At 45.8% G+C, this 13,487-nt stretch overlaps 1 protein-coding gene across 1 annotated transcript in view; it reads right to left on the reverse strand.

Moving 5' to 3' along the window:
- The window catches only part of GPC4 (glypican 4), a 64,176-nt gene that overhangs the window by 12,731 nt on the left and 37,958 nt on the right, over positions 1 to 13,487 (reverse strand). The window contains exons 3-4 of the mRNA XM_015860354.1: positions 12,038 to 12,429; positions 1,573 to 1,738 (exon numbers count right to left, since the gene is read on the reverse strand). Of these exons, the coding sequence (XP_015715840.1) occupies positions 1,573 to 1,738; positions 12,038 to 12,429 (558 nt within the window). The remainder of the gene's footprint in view (positions 1 to 1,572; positions 1,739 to 12,037; positions 12,430 to 13,487) is intronic.

A 13,487-nucleotide genomic window follows, 5' to 3' on the forward strand; every position in this document is an offset into this window, starting at 1 on the left:
TAGCAAGTTACTGAGCTTGTGGCTGGGGATGATAAGGTTGAGTTTCTATGGGTAAAGATGCCTACAAGAGGAGTTCCCCTGTTAGACCTGCTGTTCACAAACAGCGATGGTCTGGTGGAAGATATGGAGGTCAGGGGCTGTCTTAGAGTGACCATGAAATGGTATAGTTCTCGGTTCTTGGTGGAGCCAGGAGGGGGAGCAGCAAAACTACTACCTTGGACTTCTGGAGGGCAGACATTTAATTGTTCAGAATACTAATGGGGGAAGTCCCCTAGGATCCAGTCTTAGAGAGTGAAGGGGTCCAAGACAGTTGGTCGCTCTTCAAGAAGGAAGCCTTAAAGGCACAGGAGAAGGCTGTCCCCCTGAGCTGGAAAATGAGCTGGCAGGGAAGAAGACAGGCATGGATGAATAGGGAGCTATTCTAGAGGCCCTGGGAGAAGAAGAGAATCTACTGCCTGTGGAAGAAGGCACAGGCAACTCAGAAAGAGTACAGAAAAGTTGTTAAGATGTGTGAAGAGCAAATCAGAAAGGCAAAAGCCCAGCTTGAACTCAACCTGGCTGCTGGGGTAAAAAGGAACAAGAAACTCTTTTACAAATACATCAACAGTAAGAGGAGGACTAAGGAGAATCTCCATTCTTTACTGGATGAGGCTGGGAATGTGACCACTGAGGATAAGGAAAAGGCAGAGGTTCTGAATGCCTTCTTTATGTCTGTCTTTAAAGGTCAGACCAGTTATCCTCAGGGTACTCCACTCTCTGACCTGGTAGTCTCAGCTGGGGAGCAGACAAAACCCCCCACAATTCAGGAGGACACAGAGACCTACTGCTCCAACTGGACTGCCACATTGAGGCCCTGGAGTCTGTTAAAAGAAGGGCAGCAAAGCTGGTTAGGGGTCTGGAGCACAGGCTATACAAGGAGCTGCTGAGGGAGCTGGGAATGTTCAGTCTGGAGAAGAGGAGGCTCAGGGGAGACCTTATTGCTATCAATAACTACCTGAATGGAGGTCGTAGTGAGCTGTGGTTTCTTCTCTTGTGTAAATGGTGATAGGACTAGAGGGAATGGCTTCAAGCTGCACCAGGGGAGATTTAGGACATTAGGAAATACTACTTCTCTGAAAGAGTGGTCAGGTGGTGGAAAGGGCTGCCCAAGGAGGTGGTGGACTCACCAACCCTGGAGGTATTCAAGGAACGTTTGGACGTTGTGTTGAGGGACATGGTCTAGTGAAAAATACTGGTGACAGGTGGATGGTTGGACTGAATGATCTTGTAGGTCTTTTCCAACCTTGATGATTTTGTGAAGAAGAGACACTCCAAACCTACAAACGCATGGCAGCTCCACCTTCCTAAGGTTTGCTACAATGGAGGTCACTGGTGCAATGAAAGTTTCATTTCTTCAGAAATTAACATGAACTGCAAGAGCTTTACTGTATACGGAGATGTGAAAGAAAAATATACCTGCTACACACAACTTAAAATCTGCTGTAGCAAACATGGCCACTGTCAAAAGCCATTCACAGGAAGGACATAATACCAGAGCATACTTACATGCAGTTTTAACCCACGTTGCCTTACCCATAAAGATATTCCACTCGGCGTCCAAGTCCCCTTGGTTGGCCAAGCAGCCTCTCATGACATTAAAGCAGTAATTGTAACATGGCTTCACCGATATCAGACCTCGACAGTGTGGGCAGTACATCATTTTCAGCAGTGCTTGCGTACCCTGTGGTGTAGGGTTCACCTTTAAAAGAGGAAGAAGAGAAGAAAATTAGTCCTCGGTCACTAAAGCAAAATACCCCACATGTTTGCCATGGGGCTGGTGGGAATGGAGCTGTGCAATCAAGATTCATCAGAACTCCACTGATATGTAGTTTCAAGCATCTGGAAAGTGGATGAGTAGCTTTTGGCTCTCCGCCTTTGGCACACCTACCACTCAGGGGTCGCAGCCAGTCCTCCCCTCTGCAGCATGAAATCAGCATTACAACACACCCAGACAGACATTGTGTGTCCCCTCCTTGTGCTGCAAGGACAGCAGAGCTATCTGCGGTCATCGAGTCACCCTTGAACCCTCAGCAGAGTTGTTCTCAGAAATGACTCACGGTCATTCATGTTTGATTCACTCCCTGGCCTGGCTTCAAAACATTCATTGAAGCAACTTCCACACTGTCTGCCTGCAAAGCACTACTACCAGCACCACGCCTCCCTGCCGGCCGCATGGTAGATCTATCTGAGGCACTGAACACGCTCTCCCACTCAGCAGCCAGTTTGAGGGCTGATCGGCCATATGCGAAAATGGAAAATTAAGTCAGGACTGGAGACTCACTGACAAAATAGAAACAGTCTCCAGAGTTTTTAAGCAATGCACTTGTGACCTCTTATAAGGCGTTTACATAGAGCGCTCGAAATAGGTTGTGATCCAAGACCAAGGGGAGGAGACGCACGCGCAGCAGAGGAAGGGGAGAGGTCATTTGGTACATGCAGCACACCTCTGCAGACTTCTTGCTCAGGACTGTGTAAGTCTATGGAATAAAAATTCACACAGAACTACCACATTCACCTCCATCTCCACCGGTCTCTGAGAAGCAGTTTCTGGAAGATAGGAGAACAGCCAAGGGGAGGCATCACTTTTCCCCCAGGCACCACCACTGGCTCCAGACAAACCTCCATCTCTTGATCTCCCCCAGGGATGGGCTGGCTTTGCCAGTAATGGCAGCAGAGTTTCTTATGAAAAACGAGGAAGGACAGAAATCTGTTGTCTTTCTGCCAAGTCCAAAAAGAACACAATTTCTCTTCAACAGGTAAGGAAACCAGGCAGAAAGACTGAAGGACAAATTTCTGTGTTTAAGCTGGATTTTGGCTGGCCAGCAACGATCATTCAGGCGTCATCTGCACCCCTCTTATCCGTGAGGAGCACTGATTGCAGCTACCACTACTCAGTCACTCAGGGTGGCTGAGCCTGCTGCTGTCAACAAAAGCCACTTGAATTTTTAGAAAGGAAGTGAGATGCCTTCACACAACCCAGACAGAGGGTCCACGACAGTTCTGAGACATGAGTTAAGAAGCTATTTCCCAAGAAATAGCTCCGTGCTAAAGAGGCAGACAGCAAGATGCCGTCAGAAACCACCGCATGCCTGGCCAAGACAAAACCCTCCACCATCACGCTGCACTCAACAGCAGGACAAAGAATGCTTGTCCCTCATCCTGCTGGCTGAGCTGAGCCACTCAGGGACTTGACAGAACTCAAATCACTGAGGAAGGAGCACACATGGTCTCAAACCCTTTCTAACAAAAGACCCCGCGCTGCCTATTTTGTGGAACAAATGGAGCCGTAGTGCACAGCGCACAGAGCTGCTTGTGGCAGCACGGGAATCCAATCTGGAGTCTTCAGAGCATGGCTGTCTGGAAGGCGCAGCAGGAGCAGGAGCCCCAGCAGAATGCTCCCCATTGGGGCAGAGCTAGTTCAAACGCTGGGAAGAGCTCATGCAACAGAAAACAGCCAAATCAGATGATTTATAGTAGGAAAACTGAAAACAGACAAATGTAAAGGTATCATCTGCCAGCCAGATGGCCCAGTCCTTGAACAGCAAAAAAGCTGAAGAGGGGGGAAGAAGGAACAAAACAGCATCTCACACCCACAAACAGAGCTCTGAAGGACTCCCATTTCTGTCACTTTTCTAACAAAAATCCAGCCAGGATCCCCGTGCTTAGCAGAGGCTTGTGAGCAGATCCTGCCCATCTTACCACTGCTCACCCTCATAGAAGTGCCCTGCATCCTCCTTGAAAAGAAAATCAGAAAAGGGGTAATAGCACCACAACACTCTTTAGCCAAGTGCTAGAGCAGCATTCAGCAGTACTGAGGACTCCATCAACCCCATGATAGAAAGGTGAGGTTTTACAAAAGGGACCACATGGCAGCATGTCATGAAAAACCATCAGCCCAGCGCCTTCCCATCTTAGGCTCCTTGTTCACACCAAGTGGCTGTGACCTTGCAGCATCCACCCTGCTTTGATATTTCATCGGGTTGATCTTTATGGATCCCAGCAGATGCAGGGGAAACCGAAGCTGCCTTCCCACGTTCCACTGCAGGCGAAGACACCGGCCGCTCGCTCAGATTAGGTGCTGCATGCATCCTTGGAACACAAAGACCCGGTTTGATTTTAAAAACCAGCAGAGTTTGGCTTCCTTCCCTACACAGGGTCATTCTGAATCTAAGATAAACCCCATGGCAAAACAAGGGCTTCTTCAAACCTCTGCCCGCAGTGACTGCCCAGTGGAGCCATAGCTTAAGATAGATGTAGTCCCATTGATAAGCTCTTATTTTGCAATACAATTGCAGGAGGGAGACAAAGGGGGAATTCACCAGTCCTGATTTGACATTTTATGGCTTTAGAGAGCAATGGGAAAGTATAAATAGAGATTGCCTATAAGAAAGGGTTTCAGGGAAGATTATGAGTAATTACACATCGTTACAACACTGATAAATGCTTAACTACCATGTATCACTGCAACAAGAACCTTAACACCTGGCAACAAGCCCATGCCCAGTCCAGACCAATTCTGGATCTGTCAGAGGGATGTGCCATATGTTGCACTGGCAATTCTTCACAGGCTTTTAATGTTCACTCTGCCATGCCAGGTGCAAGCTCTTAAAACACCATTGTATGTAACAGAAAACCCAGATATGCTTTGTTCTAGGGTTGTGTTTATCTTGGAAAGCAACTTTAGTTCATTCAAATGCTACTCTAGAATACCCCTCAAAACCAAGTAATCTCCTTTCTAATAAAGCTGAGTCCCAAAGAAAGCTTTACTTGCCAAAGAGGATTTAACTCCGGTAGATTTGAACCCAGGTAGTACGCCATAGTGCACATAGCCTCTAAAAGCTTATAATAGAAGTAAATGCACTCCAAACCCCTCCTTTTATCTTGTGAAATTTATTTCCTTGCTGTGCCGTTCCATGCCACTGCAGCAATCCATCACCCTGTGGTTTCATCATGGAAATTACAATTTGCCCATGTCTATATGCTTTGTCAACCACGAAGATTAAAAGTTGCCGACAGATGTGTTTTGGCACCCATCTTCACATTCGTATCGGATACAAACTTCCACATATTACAGATTTTCCCACAAAAAGGGGAAAACAGCCGATTACGGGATTTCTGTGTTTAACTCAAATGTTTCATACCGCATTTGTTGAGGTACATCCCAACTGACGCTGACAGGTGAAGAGGCAATCACGTCCCTGTTAAAAGGAAGTGTGCTCTGTGTAACGAAACACGAGTTTCATGGATACCACATCACATTCACCACATTTGTCCAAGTTTCCCATGTTTTACCCTGTACCTTCAGCCTTCTCCTAGCAGTCTGCACTTGCACCTGGATGCACGATGCTGGTAGAAACTTCACCATTGAAGCACCCACCTACCAAGGGAAACACGTACTTAACAACCTACATAAAGCCACCAACACTCCAGAAAACCAATTTATGCAAGCAGAAAATGCTCAGATACCCAACCAGCCTCTTTTTCCATCCCTCCCTCCTAAAGGAGGGAAGAGCTGAGGAGGGATGTCAGAGGTCCAGCTGTGGTTCTGCAGGGAGCTACAGCCTGGCAGGGAACTCCCACCAGCTGCCAGAGCCACATTTCATTCTCTCACTACCCTAAAGTTAACATTAAGAATGTTAATAACAACATTTTAAATCCTGTCAGCATTAATAGCTATTTATAATAACTCTGATAACTCAGGCTTTCTTATTTTCCAAGCTTGCACAGTTACAGCGTTGCCATGCCAGCGGCACAGCCACCAGAAAACAAAATCCAACTATTTGAAAATAAGCGCAGCGAAATTACTTTTGATTTATGTTGTGTTCACTTCACAAAAAGCAAATTAGGGCAAAAAATTAGGGCTGGAGAAATAAGATTTTAAAAGCAACTCCCCGGTGACATGCAAAGAAGATTTCATGACCAGCTGAAGGACCATGGGATGCTCCAGGTGAGTGTAAGACGAGCAAAGCATCGTTGGTTTTGGGGATTGACACAGCCTTACTTGTGTAATATTTTCCTCCACTCCGTGTTTTGCAAGAGCACGCGCCAGTCAAACACTCAGCTCCCTGTGAAGAAGATCACTCGGGCGGTTCTTGGTTTGCTTCCCCAACCCAAATATTCCAACGAAAGTGTTTTGGAATTAACAGCACATTTCAGTGTTTAACTGACTCTGCTGGCCCAGTGTTGGTGCATGAATAATTTAGAAAGCATCTGATTTAACCACAGATCGGGGCCTCCAAGGTGTTGCACAACAGAGCACATTTAAGAGAGAGATTTAGGAACAGCGCAGCTCTGTGCCTTGTCAGTATTCAATACCCACGGTGATGTTTTCTGCAGTTTCATCTGTCTGGTTACAGTCACCTCTGAGCGAGGAAAAGTTCAAGAGTGCATTTACACTTAATTCTCGACTCAGTTTGCCTTTTCTCTTCCCCTCCTTCAATGCTTGTAGATGTGACACTGTTAAGGAAGGAACAGCAGAGCTCCTGAGAACCAATGCACCATGCACTTGACCTGCACAGTTTTAATATTAATGTGTCAAAAGGAGACTACTGCATGCTCATCTTGAAGGCTCTGTATTCTTTAGCAGTTGCCCTCCACCAGCCATAGGATTACACCATCCCACACGATGCCGCCAAATACACGCAGCCTCCAAACACAGCTTCTTCTCTAAGCACCTGCCTCTCTCCACAACCCAGAGACACAGCACAAGATTCTGAGCTTTTTGTGTGCTTAACAGAGCCAAACAGTGAGACCATTTGTTTTGGCAAAGACACCAAAAAACTTCCTTAGTTATCCATTCTATTGCTTTCAGAATTAAGAGCCGAATCACAGAGTGGGGAGTGGCAAAGATGGAAAAAGAAAGAAGAAAATCCAGCAGACTGAAATGCTGCTGCACGGTACTGTCAGCTCGAAACCCACAGCCACATCCATGCATGTTCTCAGCCCCTTAAACCCGCAATGACTGCTGCTCAAGTATGCTTTGAAGGCTATGCCTAGCTCAGACCCTCAAAAGCCTGGAGCTGAGGCAGATGCAGCCACATTCTTGGCAGGTCTTCTCAGGGTCATCTTTGATGTGGAGAATTGCTTCGTATTGTTTTCTGCATTGATGTTTGCCCTTGGCACGTGGAAGGCAATGTCCTTGTGCACGGTGCCCCTCAGTACAGCCCCACAGTTTGCAAATTACTGTCTGGATGTAACTCTTCGGAGGCCTCTTTGCAACACTAAAAGGGCTCCTTGGCTCTTATGGTTGGTTCTCAGTTGTCCACAGAACAGCAGCATCTGTCCCTCATCTCCTCTCAACGCATGCACACAAGCAACAAACTTCATTTCTGTCCTTGTCACTTCACTGGGAGGATTTGTTCATGCCCAGGGGGTGCCAGACTTCATCTGATATAGGAACGTGAACTTCCTTTTGGAAAAGGATTAAGGATACATTCCCCTTTAGTCAAACCAAGGGTGAAGGCCGCACAAAAGAAGATCAGATTTTGTCTACTGACTAAACTTTTAGATCCAAATGGTAACTAGGAGGGGCACAATATTTACTGAATTAAGAGCTTACTGACCGCATATCTTTGCTGACAGAGGTCGTAATTACATTCAGCATCCATGCAAAAAAGGACAGGAGCAGCTCCAGTTACCAGCTGGAGGTAAGGGAGCTCACAAAGGCCAACAGTAACTTGGTTCATGCAGGTTTAACTTCACCTTGTGCTCTCTGGATGCCTTGCTGGAGACGAGCAGCTCAGAGCAAAGAGGGTTAAAAAGTCATAGGGCTCTTTCTGCATCTTTAAAGCAGCTGTGGGAAAACAGACTACCTGCCCCCTCTATAGATAGCTTCCATAAATGGTTTCAAGAGAATTCCCTCCTCAGCTGCTATCATCACACTTCATTAGTGAAGAAATGGTGATACCAAAGCAGCTCTTCCACCCACTACAAACACCTCCAGCAGCTCCCTTGTGGCTTTTAATGTCTCTTGAGGACAGCAGACCACAAAGTAGGTGCAGTCTTCTTATGAATCCGTGCATCTCTTTCACATGGTTTGTATCTGCACTTCCAAACTAAATATAATTTATTGCATATAACTTCTAAGCTGCTGTCTGTCCCTTACAAAACAAACAGGGCTCCTGAGGACGGGCTGGAAGTCCCTTTCCAGAGGCTCAGTTGCGCTGAGGCAACTACATCTCACATGGCTTTCAACACAAAGGGGAAGTGATTAGGGAGCCTTCACTGCCCTGATCAGACATAAGTCTAGGAGGAAAAGAACAGTAGAAACTCCACGACAGTAGCTTATCAGCATAAATTTCCAGGGTAGCTGCAGCAAACTCTCCCCATTGGCACAACAGCAGCCTGGTCCCACCACCATGTCTCCACCTGCACCTCTGCAGAGAGATGAGGGATGCAAATGCAGCAATTCAGTGCCTCTGCATCCTCCAGTGGCCTTTGCTTCTGACTCCTGACCTCTAACAAAACCTTCTCTGCTATACTCTGGGTCAAGCATGCTACTCCTGACCCTACAAAATGCTGACAACGTGCTCAGTTCCTCATTTTTTTCTTCCCCCTTAACAACAGGAACCTCTGTCCCATACCTGCACCCAATGAGCCACCAGGCATTTTGCCCTCAAAGGTGTCATGACCCCAGACAGGGACACGGGTTTAACCGCATGTCACCAATTACGGAAACATATCTGCAGCTTGAGAACTGCAGGATTCCTGGTTCTCACCCTTCCTCAGGCACTCTGGGCTCTGGCCTGTATTTGCTCTGTTTTTTCCCCCAGAAAAGAGCCCTCTCAGCTGGGGCAGGAAATATCAACGCTGGCAGCAATTTAAGCCTGCTGACTTTAGTGCTTGTCAAGGGCTAAGAAGCAAGCGAGTGATTACGGGATGGGCAGATTTCCGTCTCCCAAAGGCAGGGGCAGGAAGGTCAGAGAGAAAGCACCAGTCTTCAGCAGACGACAAAGAAAAGCATTGGGGGCCTACAGCCCGCCACAGATGAAATCCCATGCAGGAAACATTTCATGCAGCCAGAAGCAACAAGCCGGGCTTTTTTCCCTTGGATTTGCAGTTCAGGACAGATCTGGAGAACTTTGTGCTTTGGGCCCAAATTAGGAAATCTGAGAGGGGGAAGACCTGATTGGAAAATTAAAGTGTATTTTATAGATGCAGATTGGAAAAAAAAAAATCAATGAATCCGTGCTTTCTCTGAAAACCATATAGCTTTCTCACAGTGTATTTGGAAAGCAGCACATACCTTCTGACCCCATCAGTGCTGAACTGAAGTTATTTTCTAGAATCCTGGCTCTGAAATCACACATCTGTAGCTTTTCAGTATTCTTTTCCTTTTCCCCTTTTGTCCCCAACTAATGCAAGAAGGATACCTTCTAAATGCACCTCCCTAGTGAAGACGTAAAATACATAGTATCATTAAAAAGCTATCAGTGCTGTTCTTCCGTAAAGTGCTCTTTGCTCTCCTAACAGCACCACCTGAAAGCAAAAAACAGCTGGATCTCGCAGTAGTTTGTATTTCTCCTCCTGAGGATTTTCAATTGCGAATTTTTGACTTGCTTGTTACAAGAAGCATTAAAAGTAATTTGCATTACTTTGGACATTTTTTTCATAAAGATGAAGATTTATCCCTCAAGCTAATCCCCAGTACAAGCAGTTATCCCACTACAGCTCCTCAGTTAAAATAATAAGGGAGCAAAGACAATAAAGTCATTATATAGAGCTCGGCAAAGCTGGACTAATCTATATGTAATGCAGGAAACCCCAAAACGCAACCACAAAGCAGCAGGCCTAAAAACATTCGCTTTTAAACCCACATGTAGAATTTCCCAATTGTGTCTTACAGAAACGTGATGTTAGGTTTTCACTGAATGAGAGTAAAACTCTACTAGAAAGATTATTCCTTCCAATGCTGCAACTAAAGCTTAGATACTCAGCAGCAGACTTCTGCTCCCATGCCAAAAAGCAGATCTGCTGCACGACCTGCAGTGCAATTTGCAAAACCAAAGTGCAAAGTGCAGTAAGTGTAATTCTGCATGGAGCACGAGCTATTTTTGCAGCTGAGTGGGTCTCTGGATAACCTTGCACACTCAAGCAATTAATTCCAGAGTCGAAGGCAACTCTACACTCGAGGACCTTCAAAAGGGAAAAAGAAATCACAGTGCCACCTCGGGTTCACGACTTTGATTCGTAACAGATGCGAGCAACGTAGCCCTTGTGGTACGATGTCAAGTCTGGAGACATTTTGATGAATTCTGAGCAGATGGAGTATGAACACGATCCCTCACTCACACAGGTTTACTGTCTATCAAGTGATTGCACATTCCCCAAAGCCATACTGGCATTCAGCATCCAGACCTCCCAAATACTTCATCTTCACTGCCCACCACTGAAAACTCTATTCTCTTTTCCCCTTTCTTACTAACCATGATATCTACCACAATGCCAAGCAACCAGAAATGAAAGAAGAACAACCATACCTGAAACCTCAACCAAGAGGTTGGGAGGCTTTGCCATGATCTGGTGTGGAAGCAAACACTCGGTCTGATCCAGCACCAATCCTCCCTCCTACAACTCTTCCCCCATAGGATGGCAGGACTGGAGGATTTTGTGATCTCATCAAAGAAACCCCACATAACACCCATACTGACGCCCAGTGCTCACCCTCAGCTAGATGATAGCAGCACAAAGATGCATATGAGTGTCACTGCTATTAAATGAGGAGCCAAGGTGTTCAAGTACCCACAACAACTGGCACTAGCAACATACTCCCGGAACCTGGATATATTAACAAAAACTCTTCCCTTGTTAACATTCTCTGTCCTTTCACATACATGCAAGGCTTATCACAGACCATTTTTCTCATCTCTCTTCAAGACAAACTAACATGGAAACAGATTTTTTTTGCAGAGTATTTTAATATTATTCCTGTAATCTGAGCTATCATCTCACTTACTGAAGCTCCTTGCGCTGCCTCCAAAATTGCATTCTTCTTCTAAGAGTGCCTCATTTCTTTCTTCCTATTTTTTTTTTTTATTTCTCCTTGTACTTAGGGTGATTCAAACTCCTGCCTGCCCTTCCAGCCTGGTGCTTTATTACTCTGCACCTCGGTAAAGAGAAAGTAAACCTCTCTGCTTGATTAAATGATTATGCTAAATCTTCGAGACCACAGGAAATGAGCTGAGTTTGTTAAAAGGAAATCACTAATATTTCTTTTATCTTACACAATCAGTTTAAGGGGATTACCTAATACATCTGTTCCATATACCACACAACTCAGACTAAATGACAGACAAGTCTCAGGGAAGAAAACAAAGTCATCCCACTTAGAACACTACAGTGGTTTATGAGAAGAGAGAGGTAAACATTCAGGTGGACAATAATATATCAGTTTGAACCCAAAAGTGACAACCGTGGAAGTCTAAGGCCTGACTTCTGCTACACGCATGGCACCAAATACAACAGGCTCCTGCCCTGCACATATGGCTCCAGCTTACTGTTATCACAAAAGTACTGTTTGTTCATGCTAACAGCCTACCCCCGTGCCTGGGAGCAAGGAACAAATCATCAGCTGCTCCATAATAGATGCCCATAACATCCATGACTTGCTGTAATTTGAGAGCAATATTAATAAGGTACGGTAATTACACAAGCAAACATGTTTATTTCCACTGCAGATGGGACTTAATTTCCAGCCTGTTGCTGTTCTGTACGCAGGACAACAAGTACCAAACAGGGAAACACCCCTACTGCTGGCCTAAAGTAATGGACAGTGGTGGCCCATGGGCAGAACGTGACTCTTATCACAAAACACACAGCTGGGCTCTCCTGCCAACAGATAGAAACCAGTCCCATCTGTGCTCAGCTATCCATCATGCATTTAGGCACCTATGGAAGAGCTAAGTGCATCCATAGCACACTGCAGAAGCGTGATGACAGAGAAAGATGCAACCCATGGCAGGTCCATGGGAAGGAGGCATAAACACAAGATGGAACTCACCGCAGACACTTTGCTGATGACATCCCTCGCAACAGCAAGGCCTTGCGCGAAGGTGCGGGCTGCCACAAATGCTCGAGTCACTTGGAGCTTCAGCTTGCGTGGCACGTCCCCAAAGGGCTTCAGCTGCTCCGTGTACTTGCTGACACACTCAAGGTACTCATCCGTGAAGTGGTACTGTGGGTTCACCAGCCGGAACATACGCTCCAGCAGGCGTGCCCAGAAGTCGTTGAGCATCTCCTCTAGGTTGACATTACCACCCAAGTAGTACCGCTTCAGTTCCACGAAGAGGTCCTTGAACAGCTCTGAGTTCTGCATGTACAACCGGCCATACGTCCGCACAAACATGTCGTTCAGTGACTTCTCTGCGTTCTCAAGAAGCTCCTTGAAGAACTCTAGGAAAGAACAAGAGAAGCCATGGTAAATGTTGGCATCGGGTTAAGCGTTTGCACATTGCTTAACTGCAGCACAAGGAGACCCAGACAAAATTGATTTTAAAATCATTTCCATATCTAATTTTCAAATAATTTCTCAAAATCCTTGCTTGCTTTTCATAAAGCCAATCACCCTTGAAAACCACTCTCTAAGTCCTCCTGAGGTTTGGATGAGTGAAATACCTTTTGATCCATACTAAATATCACTACCAAAGTCAGCAAAATGGAAAAATATTAAGCAGTTTCTTATGTTACCACTCAGCCATCTTGAAAAATGTCATTCTGAAGCCCCAAACTGTCCGAAAGTAAACCATAAAAAAGAAATGTTCTAAAAAAGCTGGTTTAAACAAACGCATCTTTCGTTTTAATTACTGTCAGTTCATTTTCTGCAACGATGATAAACCGACCTCAAAAACTAACAAGTTTAGTACATTTTTAAGAACAGACCCAAAAGCCTACCTTTGTGTTCTTTCTCCTCTCTTTCAACTCTGTCAGATCTCAGGGCAGGGCCTGTCTCTAATTATGTAATTGGTTCTGATTGCAGACAGGACTTCAGATGTTTGTGGCAGTACAAAGAAAGTGCAATTAAGCCAGAATTTGCTCAAAATCCAAGGGCTAAAGGCTTGACACTGACAAGAAGGCCAAGAGATTTTTCAGCTGACAGAGAACGGCTCTGGGTTTCATGGCTTTCAAGAAGCAAAGGCCAGCTTCAGTTCAGTGTTTTGAGAATACCAGACAGACTGGTGCCGGAGAGCAGCCACTGCTGGAACACCGTCACGGCATCGCGGCAGTGACGCACACATCTCTGACGCCAGCAACAAAGTGACCCAGTGACATCTGGCACTCTGCATGCATCTGCCAGGTCAATTTAAAGAACATCCCCCTCCAAGTTAGCGCTGACAAAGATGCAAAGCTTGGGTAAAGGCTTCGTTTCTGAAGGAGTGAGGTGCAGATACTGCTCAGGGCAAACTGGACACTGCAAGTAAGCTGATCTTCATCAGCACAAGTGAAGAGACAAT

Source organism: Coturnix japonica, chromosome 4, assembly GCF_001577835.2.
Source record: "Coturnix japonica isolate 7356 chromosome 4, Coturnix japonica 2.1, whole genome shotgun sequence".
Taxonomy (NCBI): domain Eukaryota; kingdom Metazoa; phylum Chordata; class Aves; order Galliformes; family Phasianidae; genus Coturnix; species Coturnix japonica.